At 35.8% G+C, this 15,999-nt stretch overlaps 1 protein-coding gene across 3 annotated transcripts in view; it reads left to right on the top strand.

Moving 5' to 3' along the window:
* USP6NL (USP6 N-terminal like) overlaps nt 1-15,999 on the top strand; it is a 185,441-nt gene that overhangs the window by 86,568 nt on the left and 82,874 nt on the right. For all 3 annotated transcript variants that reach the window (XM_090266505.1, XM_090266506.1, XM_090266508.1), the window contains 2 exons: nt 12,700-12,767; nt 14,785-14,867. In XM_090266505.1, the coding sequence (XP_090122631.1) occupies nt 12,700-12,767; nt 14,785-14,867 (151 nt within the window). The remainder of the gene's footprint in view (nt 1-12,699; nt 12,768-14,784; nt 14,868-15,999) is intronic.

Below are 15,999 nucleotides of genomic sequence, written 5' to 3'. Positions count from 1 at the left end.
ATATTAATGAGACAATGTATATACCTTGCACTGTGCCTGATAGACAATGACAGCTCAACAAATGTGAGCTGTTAATAAGCAAACTATTCTTCCTTCCTGAGTAGTCCTCATTTTCTTTACAGTTTTTCTGTCCTCTTTTCTATTCAGAAACACCTCCTTGGCTTCCTGTTGACCAGTGGATATTTTCCTGGCCTCTTTCCCTTATATAATGCTACTTTGAAGAATCTGTTGACAGATTATCTTGATCAACTTTTGTCCATTTGCTTTCCGTTTTATTGTTTCAAAGGCACTCTGGAGACTTCATGCCTTTTCCCAGGTTCCACTTCTAACCTTCAAAGCTGAGTGATCTTTGCTAGTTAATTAACTTAATAGTTCTCTCATCTATTAAACAAACAATAATGATACCTACCTCATAGTATTAATATGGAGACATTAAGTGAAATAATATATATGAAATGTCTATATTGTGCAGAATAAATGCTAGCTAGCTATGATTTAGGAGCCTAGCTGCCTAGTTGATACTTAATTCATGTAGACTCATATATGTGTAGCACTTTTGACACCTGTTAATGTAAAATAAATCTTATCCAGATCAGCCTAATACAACATTGTTAGCACAGTAACGGTAACAGAATGTAAATAATACATATCGTATTAAACACATACACGTGTGAGATACTTGTAATTTTCTTAGGATTTGTTTGGTGAGGTGTGTTGAATGCAGCTGCATTTTGTGAGAATTAATGTGGTACTGTGCTTGGAGCTGAGGGGACTCCTTCTTCTTTTTAAAATGATTAATTGAATGACAGTTTCAGTGTGATACGAGTGCTTGTATTTATTAGGTCCTAAATTCCTGGCTTTTGATGGCCTTATGATCCAATTTGAACCTAATGGCATTCAGGGGCCAAGTAATACTTGCATAGCTCATACTTTTGTTTATGTATTAATACAGTTCTTCCTGTGTGCTACTCAGATGTTATAGGTAATACTTAGTTTTTGCTCTTGTATGCCATTTTAGATACAATTTGGTATTTGTTTATCAGTTTTTAATTTAAAGAGTTAAGTTATCATTGGGTTGAGAATAGGGTTTGCCAAACTACTGTTAGGGTTGGTGGTCTATGAATTCTCTCTTATCCTCTTTGTCTTACATCTGGTGCATAAGAATTTGCTATAATTACATCATTTCTTCAACCCCTTGGGCTGAATTCACAAACTTTTATTGTAACGAATATGACTGTACATGCTTACAATTCTGAATGAGCTGAAAGAGTGGTGAGAGCTAAGTAAATGTTGTAGATTCAACAGAATGCTTTCTGTGATCATAGAAATTACATATGAAGGTATTTGATTTATTATCAAGTAAGATAATAAAATATTTTAGTAAAATTAACATCAGTATCAATTTGGTACATCATCTGTCAATTTTTTTAATGTTCCTCAATTACTTCCTGTTATTTTCCTAAAACGCACTAAACATGATAGGGGCAGTACAGTTGCTTATAGTCACAAAAAATATTTTATGTTAATGGTTCTTGGATCCTCTACAACACCACTGGTCTCCGTTTTGCAAAGATAATTGACAATTTAGTGTGATAAGATTGGAAAGCTACTGGAACTCAGAGAACAAAACTGTTAAAGAATTCACAAGAATTCACAGGGATCAGATAGATTTGTTTCTAAGAAAGGAAATGTAAGGACTAGCAGAAGTAAGAGGAAATATAAAAGGATCACCCACTTAAACTTCAGCAAAATAGTTTGGTGGTTAGAAACAGGGCTTTGAAGTCAGAAAGCCTGACTTTTTAAGTCCTGCTCTGCCACTTACTTACCATAGGACCTGAATGATGTAACCTCTCTACACCTTAGGCTCTCCATACGGAAACTGGGAATAATCATAAAACCAACAGAGTAGGTGGTTTGCCGTGAGGATTATGTGAGATTATGTATAGTAAAATGCCCAGCGTGGTGTCTGGCACACAGTAAACTCTAGCTAAACAGGTTATAAAGTATCCACAGACAAGCAGTTGTTACAGACCAGTCTTGTGTCATCTATTAAAATGATCATACTGGCAGAAATGCAGCTGAAGTGTAATCTGGAGTTTGCCAGCAAGTGTAGGTGGATTTAAGTGAGTAAAATGACTCATACCCTTGTTTTGCTTCTAAGTATCTGTTGTTGGCAATTTTGTCATTCAGCCCTGCCCCCTAAATGGGAATTACACTCAGGTTCAACAACCAGTAATTATGTTTGTCAACAGTAGTTATGGTATTTATTTAAATAATATTGTATCACTTCATATCTTTTTTTCTCTGTGAATCATTTTACACATAAACATAGGGGTTACTGGTCTGATTGGGAGTTCTAGGGAACCAGTAGTGATATTCTCCTTGAGAAGTAAGGCACAGGAGACTGATGGATGGAGATTAGAATGACCCCTCCTGGTGTTTGCAGGACACATGGCATTAGATCTGAAGTGAAAGGGTTTATTAGCCTGTCTTGACTTACACAGACTTACCCCTGGGGTGACTAGCACAACCGAGCCACCCCAAGCCTCCACCCAGGACAGATGCCTTCCTGCCTGGAGAGCAGGGGGTGGCTGAGAAGGGCAGGAGCTTAGCCAGCTTGCTCTGGTGCTCCTTTCAGACTCCTTGACCCCAAATATCCTGCCCCTCGGAGAGGAGTAAGGGAAGAGTGGGGAGAGAGTTCTTGATATTACCCCAGCTGAAGTCCCTCCATCTGGACTGGGGGCATGCTGGAAGCACACAGCCAAGCCCACGTGGCCTTCCAGAAAGGAGAGTGAGACTGTGAAGATCTGAGTAGATTGGGAGCAGAGAAAGGGAAGGTGTGTGGACAAGAGTAAATTGGAACACAGACACAGCAAACAAGCCTCTGGTTTCCTTCATCTTTTAAGAGGCCTCGATATGCATTCATTCATTCATTCATCTCTGTCCATCTGTCTATTTATCCATCCATTCATTCCTTAATGGATATGAAGGATTAGTAATCAGAAATGCTAATCAGAAATAGATTGTGACTTCTCATGTTTGAATGTTACACTCCACAAAATTTTAAATGCTATCATGAAATAGAATTTTAAAAACAATAAAATATATGAGAAAGTTAAGAGTCTTTAGCAGAGGTATACTTTGCAATGAAGCTATATCTGGAAAATAGCTTATGAATTTTGTTTTAAAAACAAATTGATAAATTGTGCTTACCTAGTTGAATAATTCACATTAGTAATTAATTTTGAGTAATTTTTCTTATCCTTTTAAGAAATATTTAGTGAGCAGTTACTATGTGCTAGGCACTATGATAGATTCTAGAGATACCAAAATGAGATACTGTCCTTTGTTCATGGAAATTACAGTTAAATAGAAGAGATGTAATATTAAATATTAAATAAAATATACTGAGTACTAGATTGGAAATACAGTAGATCAAAGAAGCAGGGGCTAGTCAGTTCTGCCTTGATGGCGCTGGGCGCTGGTAAGGCAAGTCATCTAGAAACAGCCTACAATTCGTGATCGCTTGAGGGAAAAAAATGATCTTCTCTTTTATGATAAATCCTTGTCAGGAATTGTTTCTAGGACTTAAATAGTTTCTTATGTTTATAGAAATTAGGAAGCAATTAATAGAAGCCTACCTAGAATTGTTGTTAAAACTATAATTTAAAATATTTTGTTATGCTCCATGTTTTAAATATTGGAGATGTGTCCTATTCTTCAACACCTTAAAATATATGCTTACAGATGAAACAAACAACCTACCAATTTTAAAGTGTTGATTTTTTTATTTGTGAAAAGAAGAGAAGGACCTGGAGATCTGTGGGGGACTGTGAGAGGGAGGTTGAGGTGACAGTGGGAAACTAATGGAAGAGAAATCATTTGAGTAATAAATTACAAATGTACTAACTAAAGAAGGCAGGTGGATGCAACTTCCCTGCATGGTCTCTGCAGCACTAGCAGTTCTGCAGAGGTCCTGGGGGTCCTTGGAGTAAGGAGGGAAAAGAACTTTGCTACACCCCTCCTAAACCCCATTCACCCTTCTTGCTTAAAAAATTTAAAAACTATTAATTTAAAGCATGATATAAAATGTTGATAAGACTGCTGATAGTGATATATTGAAAATATTTTGAACTGAGAAGTATAAATCACATTCACACTGATAATTAAAATAAAAGCTAAAATTGAAGAGCATTTAGGATTACTTTTTTTGACCACTTTTATTTTTATCAGATAATGCATATTAAACCAGAGGAATATGAAGGTGTATATGGATACTTGAGTGGCTCTTCTGCAGAGGAAATCTGGGCCTTTTTGAGGACTTTAGAGTTTATGGCTTTGGTTCTTTCATGCATTTAGCTTTCAGTTTTTGGCTGTTCCCTCCTTGATCATGATTATTTATACTGTTTTTATAATTGCAGCTGTGATCAGTGATCAGAATCTTTTGTTGTTGTGTTGTTCCCAAGTGAACATGAGGAGAGAAAGAAGCCAGATGATTTTTCTAAGATTATTGCACTGTGGGGGAAGGAAAGAGATAAATGGGTTTTTGAGATTGTGCATTTTTTGATAAGGCATTTGTTTAACATGGAATTAACTGAGTTATGAGAGATGGGAATGGGACTGGGCTGGAGTGCAAAGGAGTGTTGAATAATAGACTCACCCCTCTCCCCCAGCCCAATGAAGGGGATAAAAGTGGCAGGAGATTCTAGATCAGTTCTTCTCATAGGACCACAGATGGTGCTTTTGGCTTAGGCTACCTGAGTACCCCCAGACACTATTTAGGAATAAGCTTTCTTGCAATTAGGGCAGTTATTTGTAATTTTCAGGTGTCTATATTTAATTTCATCTCACAGAGAATGACCTGTTAAAATAAGCAATGTTTCATGTTCTCTTATAACTGGTGTACTTTCCTTTATTTTGTTTTTAGTTGTATTTTGCAGTTGACCAGCTTAATTCTCCTTATTCCTCCTTTAAGCATTCCTTCCAGCCTGAATATAGAGCACAGCAAAATGAATGCTGAAGTTTTAGCAGTGGTGCCTATGAAGATTTTATCATTAAAAGAATCTTTATTCTTGAAGTATCTTAGTGTTATACAGAGGAAGCCATCTAAATAACTGAAACCATTGCTTAAGCACTGCTGATTCATAGACCTTTTGAAAGATGTGATGGAATTAAGGAACTCAAATCCTAAACATGAGTAACTTATTTAGATTACTTAAGAGAAAAAAAACATGTGCCATATGAATACATTGAACTTGAAATGAAAGTTATCAGGAACTGAGGCATGAAGCAGCTTCAGGGATGGGCTGGCTGTGTTTTAGGCTAAAAGGTCTCACTGATGATGACTCTGCTTTGCCCTGCACATCAGGTACTGTTTTCCTCTCTGCAACAGCGGCCTTTTCTCAGCTTACCAGAATTTTGCTTTTTCATTTTTTCAGCTTACCTCTTTGGTCACTATTGACTATTAGTCTCTTTATCTTCTGATATTTCATTTAACTCCCATTACAAATTGACTTTCTCAGTTTATCCCAGTTCAAATTCCTAAGAGAGGATTGGTTGGATAAATTATGTTAATGTATTGAGAAACTTGACACCTATTAAGAAACTTGAGGTAGATGCACTGATGTATTGGAGCCAGCCTGAACTCTGTGTTCAGTGACATCACCTTGGTAGGTTGGTATTGGCTACCATAGTAAGAGTATCACAGCATGGAAACTGGCAGATACCACAGATCTGGGCTCACTGCCTCTACTTCTTGCCTCCAAGAACCGGTTGCTAAACCTTTATTGGCCCACTCCTGGGGAGAGCTGTAGATGTTGATACGCCCAATCTCTAAGATGTGCTGATAAACAAGAGAGTAAGGTGTTGGATTACTTATAAGATGATTCTAGTTTTTGAATAGGAAAGAGATATTTAAATATATGTGTGGGTGTTTGTGGGTGTGCATGTGTGTGCATACATGCAGATTCTTGTATGGTATAAAGTACTTTTGGTAGGTAAGAGTAGCTGCATCTAGGATGGGGGTTAGGTTTGGAGTGGTGTGTATATATGTGTGCGGATCAGAGTTTAGATTTAGATACTTTGTCTATTCTGATTATAAACATTAAAAGCCAATAAAATTCTCATGTAATTATAATAATGTCAATATCATTTACTTCAATCTGAAATATGATGAGATATGTAGGAAGGAAATATAATACTAATGTCAAAAGTATTAAGGTCAAATTAACTCACTTTTTTCATATGCCATCAAATCATAGCCATGTCCCTTTTTACGTTATTTCATATTTGACTGACTTAATATTCTCTGTTATCAGATTTCTAATAGTCTCTCACCCTCTTTCTATGTGTCTTTTCAATGTAAGATTCTACTGTATTGCTAGTAAGATCCATGATCTATATGTTGCTTAGAATACAGTTTCTTATTGAAGACACTTTGTATTCCCAATTCTAATGCAGGCTAGTTGTTCCCCAGGCAACTATACAGCTGGCATTTGGAAATGTCTAATTTAGGTTCCTGAGATTTCATGGATACTGTGTCTATCCGTCTTTTTCATTCTGTTGAATAAAAAATTATTATGACACGTGTTAACAATAAAGAATCTTTATCCAGGACTATTGCAATAGGTGTTGAGACTATCACAATAAGGGGGAGAGATTGGGCTCAACTGCAAAAACAGTAAGCACAAGTGGGGCTTTATAGCCAACGAGCAGAGTGGGGAATTTGGTAGATGCAAAATTATGAAGAGGAGACATCAAGGGTAGGAGGCTTCTTGCTAAAATGACTTAACAGGATTCTTGGTAAAGGCAGGCCAGGTTGATCAGATATTAAGGGCGGTGCGTGAGGGATCTGACCAGATGTCAAAGGTGATCAGATATCAAGGGTTGGGGTCTGGGGGCGGGGGCAGGTATCACTCAACTGACCTAGCAGGATTCTTGGTACAACTGGGCTAGGAAGGCGGAATACAGGATGGGAAACCTAGGTTGGGGCCTAGTTGAGAAGAGGGCTCTGTGGAGGCTGATTGACATTTGCACAAGAAGAGTGTCACTGTCAATTCTTTTGGCTGGTGTTATTTTGGTTTTCTGTAGTATATTCTCAAAGCCTTCTTAAAAGAAACATTGCAAGGCAGTGAGCTTTCAATTCTTATTGCTGCTGTAACAAATTATCACAAACTTGGTGGCTTGCAACAACAGAAATTTATTTTCCTGCAGTTCTGAAGGCCAGAAGTCTGAAATCAGTTTCATGGGACTCAAGTCAGCTGGGTGTCAGCCGGGCTGGGCTGGTTCCTTCTGGAACCCCTAAAAGATAATCCATTTCCTTGCCTTTTCTACCTTTTGGAGGCCACTTGCTTGCCTTGGCTCATGACTTCTTCCTTCCTCACATCAGCACAACCTCTTTGCTTTCATCATTGTATCTCCCACTTCCTCCTTTGACCTTCTTGTGTCTCTTTTATAAGGTGTCTTGTAATCACATTGGTCCCACCTTCGTGATACAGGGTACTCTCCCCATTTCAAGATTCCTACTTACATATATCTGCAGATTCCTTTTGCCATATAAAGTACATTCAAGGTTCCAGAGATTCAGATGTGGACATATCTGTGTGTGGGGGGGTCATTCTTCAGCTCACCATATCTTGTGATTTTATTTTTTCTTCATGCTTAATAGATCATTTTTTTCCCCAGAACTTTGAAAATAGTGCTTCCTTGTCTTCTAACTGATAAGAAGTTTGATGCCAGCCTGATTCTCATTCCTTGGTATAAGACTTGACATTTTTTCCCTTTCTCTAAGCTTATGAGATCTTTTGCAAACTGGTTTCCAAATTGTGGGCTTCTGCCCTTTTCAAAGAAGGAAAGAAGAAAGCAATAAGGGGAAGAAGGAAAGAATAAATAGAATAAAAATGTTCACAGTGCCATCCTGCAGTAGTTATACATATTGTTACATAAAACATTTGTTTCATTTGTATACGAGTGGTGTGTTAAGAATTTCCAAAACCTTCCCAAATTTAGCATGTATTTGCTTAGTGTCTAAAACAGGAGCAGTTTTCACATTAAAAATTATCATTAAAATTGTGCTATGATATAAAATATATTTGAGGAGGAGAGCATTCCTACTTAGCTTTAATGTTTTAAATAAACATTTTCTTTGTTGCTCTATGACAAACTTTGTTAAAATTAATAAATAGGAGTGGCTAATTTTGAAGTACAAGAGTAAGGCGTATTCTGAAGCTGCTTGCTTAAAGCCCCTGTTTGTTACTAACTGGAATGCTGGGTGTAGGCTGGTGTGGTTCATGCTTGGGATCTAGCCTGAAAGACATGTTTTTACCCTCAACAAATATCATCTTTGTTTGAATGTCTAAGGGCCATGGAACCACAGCTAGGTCTTTTTTCTCCCTTAGAATGTATCTCAGACGTCTCCTTTCTTGTGCTTCTTTCACCAATAGTTTAAAGTACAGCTGCCTTCCATTTTCCTGTTTCAGTTTGTTGGGAATGTGTGAGGGTACCACCTAACACTCTTGGTGTGCTTGAGAACTGTAAAATACTAATGAAATCTTGGAATAGATAAGTTTACTCTATGAGGACTGAAGCTGTTGTTAATTTCCAAGACCAGCCTGGGTATCTAACAAATGGTAAAGTAATTTTAAAATTAAAATTGTTGGTTTATGTATATTTAAAGTTCTTCCTTCAAAATGTACACCAGGAAAAAATAGTCTGCTGTCAATCTTGTTTTATTGGATTGAATTTGAAATTTAACAGCTTTGAATGAATTGTTTATTAGAGTTTGGGGTTAACTGAGTAATACTGTTACAATATCTGCTTTTAAAACACGTAATTCAGGAGGATACTTGATTTTTAACAATTATTGTGTTTAAGTGAAATTAGAGATCTTCTTACAACATTGTAGAACGCTTCTTGAAATGCTATAGCCATCATTTTCTTCCATAAATTTGGGCCCAGAGATGTTTTCTTATATTATTATTATTTAATCCAAACATCTTTTTATCCTTGCTTTAAAAAAATTTGCCTTTTAAGCTTTGAAACATTGCTGTAGTAGATGTAAAGTCAGTAAAAATAATTTGATTTGATTTGGCTTGAATAATGTAATAGGATTTTAAAATTTGATAATGACATGTGCTCTAAGTACCAAGTAGCACAGCTGTCACTGTTTAATAGGTGCCTGGAACTTCATGCACACTTGCACACAGATAAAAGACAGCTGTTGATATCCCTGTGATCAGGGCAGACTCTTTGTTCTTGCAATGGAGTTTCTAAATAAGCAATTAGAGTGAAACCAAAGGGAATGCTTGAGTGTAATTCTTTATTATTATTATTATTTTTTTGCTTTTTAAAAAAATTATATTTTATTGATTATGCTGTTACAGTTGTACCAATTTTTCCCCCTTAACCCCCCGCCAATCCCCACCCCTTTGTTCATGTCCACGGGTCATACATATAAGTTCCTCGGCTTCTCTATTTCCTGTACTGTACTTTACATCCCCGTGGCTGTTCTGTGACTACTTATTTATACTTCATCCTCTCACCTCTTCTCCCATTTTCCCAAATTCCCCTCCCATCTGGCAACCACCAAAACTCTCTGTAACCATGATTCTGTCTCTGTTCTTCTTGTTTGCTTAGTTTGTTTTTTAGAGTCACTTGTTGATAGGTATGTGTTTTTTTGCCATTTTATTGTTCATAGATTTGATCTTCTTTTTCTTAAATAAGTCCCTTTACCATTTCATAGAATAATGGTTTGATGTTGAGTGTAATTCTTAATGAACTTCTCAACTATATTCAGACAGTATGAAACATAATTTAACTATAGCAAGTTCTGCTTAAGGATACTACTTCTTATTCTAAATAATTGTTTCACAATGTGAATTATTAAATAATGTCTCTAAACTTAGTGTCAAAAAAGATTGGCATTTCCATGTAGTCTCTTTAAAGGAGCAGGTTTGGCTGTATTTTATAAAATTAGTTTGACTTTAAATTAGCTCTCTTTTTATACCACATGCATTAATATTAAAAAATTTTCTCCCCCTACAAAAATACCAAGATAAAGAATTTCTAAAAAAATTTAAAGATATAGAACATTAATTTGATTTAGAGTCAAGCCAACTCTTCTAATCATGTTAAAGTATATCATCTTTCTCCCATAATTAGGATAGTTTCATCCAGTTCCAGTACATCTTCTGTTATATGGTTGGGTTTTCTTCTCTGGAAATCTCTAGAGTGGAGATGATTCTTCTAAAGCTTTACATTTACAGTTTGCCACAATGACATTTTCTTGGGTTACTTTGCCTCACTTCCCAACTCCATACCATGTCCAGTTTTTGCCTTTATTTTTTTAAGCTTTTCATTGTTAAGTTGGAAATACAGTTGCAACTCCTACAACTGGTAGAAGGAATAAAGTACTGGTATAAAATATATTCATAGAAAATGCTCATCCATTTAATTGGCCTAATCACTGTGGAAATTCATGCTTAGCTATTCTGATAATGGAAGTGAAACTTATTAGTAGTCAGGTTTCCTTGTTTAACTTCTGTTGATTAGCTTTCCCTTTCCTTCTGTAGAAATGTGAATGTAGTTTTAAAGCTGGGCAACAAAGAGGAAAAAGGAATTGACAAAGGTTCATAAATCTAAAATAGGATAATGAATTATGTGTATAATTGAGTTGATTATCCCAGAGTTCTGATTGCATTAATTCACTGAAAATCTAAATAGTCTGTATTTTTGTTATTTTATTGAAGCTTTCTATTATGTATCCCCATCGGCCCCAAAGGAGAGCATATTGACACACTTTATATCTAACTGAGAAAAGCAGTGGCATAAGCATTTTTTTACTAAATAAACTCTTAAAAAATTTACAGAGTCCTGTTTTGCTATTTTTACTATTATAAACAATCTTGTGCTTTTTTGATTATCTCATTGACATAAAACCCTAGCGGTGGAAATGTTGAGTAAAGGATATGCGTCTTTTTAAGATTTTTGATATGTGTTAGCAAATTGCTTTCCAGAAAGACTTACGTATTTATGCTTCTACTGTCAGTGTGAGGTACTGCGGATTTGCCCACACTGTTGTCAGCACTGAGTAATATCATTGCATTATTTGGTTAGTCTGCAATAGGTGCACAGGGATATTTTAAAACTAGTGTATCTTTAGCTTCTAATGACTTTGATTTTTTCCCCATGTCTTGGCTTTTAAATTTAGATTTTATTTTTATCGGAGCTATACTTGGTTTAAAGATTCAGCAGCCTGTGAGACTTATTTTGAAAACTAGCGGGCTTCCATGTTCCTCCCTCCTCACTGCCAAATCCCCTAGGGCTGATTCTTTTTTTGTTTACTTCTAGAGTGAGAGACAGCGCCTCTCTATTGCCACTTCCTGCTTCTGTAGCTTGAGGAATCATCTGTTGGTTTCCTACTTTGGATTTGGTTTTCTTCTGGCTCTGAATCAACCTCTGCTACACACCTGCACACCCCTTCAGCACTCTTTAACCCCTTCCTTCTCTCTCCTCAGGAATTGCCATTGCTGAGCCTTTGAGGCAGGGGCTTTAAAGAATCTCTACGATCATCTTAGTCCGGTTTTAGGAGGAATGGCTGTGTGTGTTCTATCTGCCATCTTTAACTGGAAGTCCTTTTATTTGTGTCTTTGGTAATCACTTTTATAAAGTAATGCTTATATGGAGTCAAGACTGCCTGGATTTGAATCCTGGCTTTGCTGTTGACTAGTATTGAGACCTTAGACAAGTTGGTTCAAATCTCTAAACCTCATTTTTTTTTCATCTCTGTAATCAGATTAATATAAAATTAATATAGATTGTTGTAAAATGCTCTTCACAGTAGAAGTATCAGCTGTATCTTACTATCTGCCAGGCCCTGAGTAAGAATACAAACATAGTTGTCCTTGCTGTTGTTACTCCTGTGAATTTCTTATTCATTACCTTGACTCAGTCTTCCAGGGGAATGCTTGTCTTTTATTACTTGATCAGAAGTGCCATTTGGATAGTCTGTCATTGGTCTTTTATTTTAATTCATGATACTTGGGATATGTAAATCCTATTTATATTGTTTTATGTTATGATCTCTACTTTTGTTGTTATATTTGTGTTTTTGAAAGATACCTGGTGGTAATGAAGAAAGAAAGGGGTTTGTGTGTGTGCGTATGTATGGGGGAGGGGAGTAAAACTGGAAATTATTATTTTTTGGGGGTAATTGATAAAGGGGACCTTGGAGACTAAATGAAGAAATTATTTTTATCATGTAAGAAGTATATCTTGCACTTTTTTTTTTGGTGGGCAAATTACTTTAATTTTTAAAAGCCATCTTGAGTGCTCTTCTCATCATCTACTGAAATGGATTTCATTGAAAACCTAGGGCTTGTAGTTTCAGTTCCTCCTTTAATACTTATTTCTTTGAAATTAGATCCAAAATTGATTCCTGAGTGGTAAGATTCATCATATCCACTAAGTTAATGCTATGTTAACAAAGTTGCTTTCTTTTGAATGTTATATATAATATTGAAATAATATTTATGTTGATATTTCAATATTGTAGTTACAGATACGTAACTTATCCTTTTAAGTTTATTTGATTTTTGTCATTTTAGGCCAGTATGTGTGTTTATTTTATTTGTATCTGTTTTATAATTAAACAACTTTATGATTCTTTAAATAATAGTTCATCTAAATTTTATCTCTCCACAGATTCAGACCAGGATGTAGCACTCAAACTTGCCCAGGAGCGAGCTGAAATAGTTGCTAAATATGACAGAGTAAGTATTCATATTTACTCTGTTTTATTAGGAAAAAATCATATAAATAGAAATGGATTTGCTTTTTAGAGAGCTTGATTACAGAACCAGTCTGTTTACTTCATGTGACTGCTGAGGTCATAGTTTTTCTTTGACTTCATCTCTAAATGTTCTCTTCCTCTGTGCCTCTGCTCCAGCCACACCAGTCCCTTGCTATTCTTCAGCACACCAGCCATGCTTCTGACACAGGGTCTGGGCACTGGCTATTTCTTCTGCATAGAACACATAGATCCTGGATATTCTCATGCCTCATTGCCTTACCTCTTCCAGATTTTCACCCAGATGCAAGCTTAGTGAAATCTCTTCTACACTCGGCACTCTGTGTCCCCTTCTTTTATTTTTCACCATAACATTTATTACATCAACATACTATATATTATACTTTGTTTGTTGACTGCTCTCACTCCTAGAATATAAACTCTCAGAAGGTGAGAATTTCTTTTACTTGATTTACTCTTTCTTGTATTCTAAACACCTAAAAAGCTTCCTGACTCATACTAGTCAATAAATATTTTAATAAGTTGGTATATGGAATTAAATACCCATTTTATTCATAACTTATATGTGCTATTAAAAATTTACCCTGGATCTGAAATTTTAAATTATTCATTTATATATACTCTCCATTAGCATTTTATCCTTAAATTACTTATGGAATCTGGTTTTTAATGCTCTAGGAAATCACAATTTAGATTTATGTGTCTCATTATTTCCTTACCTCCTGAGGCCTATGAGTTGCAGCAGTGATTTGTAAATGTCATGTTTTATATTTATATCACTTGCATGTAATTTTATATCAGTTATTTTTTATTAATGTGAGAATAACAGGAGCATGGGATTAGAGAAAGCCATCTGGACTGTGCCCTCCTTCCAGGGAGACATACAGGCAGCGCTCAACTCCATGGCTATGTTCCCGGAGTTTGTTTTTAAGTTGGTCATTTGGAACATCAGACAGTTACCCATTACTGTGATTAGATTTTAGGGCAGTTGTCTAAAACCTAATTAACTTACTTAACTGCTTAACTAATTTAAAACAAATAGAACTATCACTTGTTCATGCTTGCATGCAGTTTTTTTTTCCCATGCAGCTAATACTTAGTGACCAGGCATTGTGCTGGGTCCTGGGGATTCACACTACAGACATGAGTTAGAGCAGTTTTTGCTCACAAAAGGCTCATGGCTTACTTGGAGAACACACAAGCAATTACAAAGTACACTCAGATGCAGGGGTTCACGAGACAGTTGAATATTGAGGGTGAAATTTGAGGGATTGATATAGAGTTTTATCTGGGGTTCCTGCACCAACAGTGCTAGTTAATAGCCTCAGGGGTAGAACAAGAGAGCAGTGGCTGAGGACAGAGGTCTGGACACATCGACAGTTAAGAGATACTGTGAAAAAGCCACCAGAGGAAGGGCTAGAAAGGGATCAGGAGAACCAAGAGAGGTGGTGTCATGGAGGCTGAGGAATGGAAAGTGAGCCACACTGCCAAGTGCTTCGAAGAAATCCAATTGAAAAGGAATGAAGAGTGTCCACTGGTTTTACCAATGAGAGGTCGTATTTGACCTTGGCAGGAATCATTTCAGGGCTGATGTATCTGCAAAGTGAAAAAACAGAGGGACAAAGTGGATAGCCCATCTTCTGAGAAGTTTGGATGAAAAGACAAGAAATACTTTTTTTTCTAAGACATGTTCACTCAAAAACTTTAAAGTTTGATGGTTTGTTCTTGAGTGACTTTCTTATTCTCCATTGCTCCCTCCTTCCCAGGTACTCACAGGAACCCAAGTCTGGTCAAAGTTTAGGTATGTGTCAGCTGTTGCTGACATATAGTATCTTCCAAAGTTTGTAACTAGAAAATAGCGATGATATTGCTAAAAACTGCTCTTACTGTTAAAAATAACTTCTTTTTTGGTCTTTTTATTTAAAAATTATTCAATTTTACAAGTTTCCAATAACACCCTTCTTTGTTCACTGTTATAGGGACGAGAAGGTGCAGAGATTGAACCTTGGGAAGATGCTGATTACCTTGTTTACAAAGTCACAGATAGATTTGGCTTTTTACAGTAAGTTGCGTAGATTGATAGCTAACTTTTTTATTATAATGCTTCTGTGGACAGATGTTATATTGATTTTGTTTTATTTATTATTATTATTTTTTAAATCTTCACCCAAGATTATACTTAATGATTTTAGAGAGAGAGGAAGTGAGAGAAAGAGAGAGAAACATCTATGTGAGAGGGAAACATTTATCGGTTGCCTCAGATCCACAACCTAGGTCTGTGCCCTGACGGGGAATTAAACCTGTAACTTTGGTGTATGGGACGATGCTCCTATTTTTAATAGCACTGTTGTGAATAAGATTCCAAGACTTGTCTTGCAACTTACTTTTGTTGTTAAATTCCTGGCATTTTTAACCTCCATGATTGAAATTCAACTATTTTGTAAGAATGCAATCTTTAATACATATTTGTTATATTTTATCAAGAACAGTAAGTGGAATAAATGAGTTGCATTAATAATTTAGCAGAACTAAATGGAAATTAATAACAATTTATATTTCAAAAATAATTATAAAACATGTCATTTTAGATAAATGCATTTTAAAAATAATGAGCAATTAGAACTTCAGTGTTATGCAGCCTAAAATTGAGCAATGAAAAAAAATGCCATGAATCTTCCTTATAGTTGTAAATGTATTCGTGTTATTGCTTCTCAAATTAATTCCATATATTCTGAGTATGTTATATAAAGAGTTGAGAGAGGTCTAGACCACTATAAAGTAAAGTGGTTAAAAGGATTTTGACTCTTAAAAACATGCTGTAAGTGATAAGAATCTCCCTGTTCCGGTTGTGGCATTGTTTAGTCAGATTCCCATAGGCTGGAGACTTCTCTTCATTTCTATAGCTTGTTTGGTCCCCTACAGTTCAGTGATTAACTTCTCATTCAAATGTATTTTTGCAGTCTTGTATATTTTCCTATTGATAATAGGAAAAAGCCAGAGATTTTTATTTTATGATATATGATTAAAGTTGAGAGAAAAATATAATTTCCTATATAGTTCATAGCAGTAATGTATAGTACTCAACTTATTTTTTCCTTTTGTTCAGATTTCTTGCATTTAAATAGTATTGGTTGTCTGATGTTTTTCTCAGGGTAAAACAAGCAAACAGACAAACAGTTGTCTAAGTTAAAGAA

This window comes from Furipterus horrens, unplaced genomic scaffold (assembly GCF_987537825.1).
Source record: "Furipterus horrens unplaced genomic scaffold, mFurHor1.1.pri manual_scaffold_2, whole genome shotgun sequence".
Classification (NCBI taxonomy): domain Eukaryota; kingdom Metazoa; phylum Chordata; class Mammalia; order Chiroptera; family Furipteridae; genus Furipterus; species Furipterus horrens.
The sequence above is the reverse complement of the archived record's forward strand: the minus strand, read 5'-3'. Positions and strand labels throughout refer to the sequence as shown.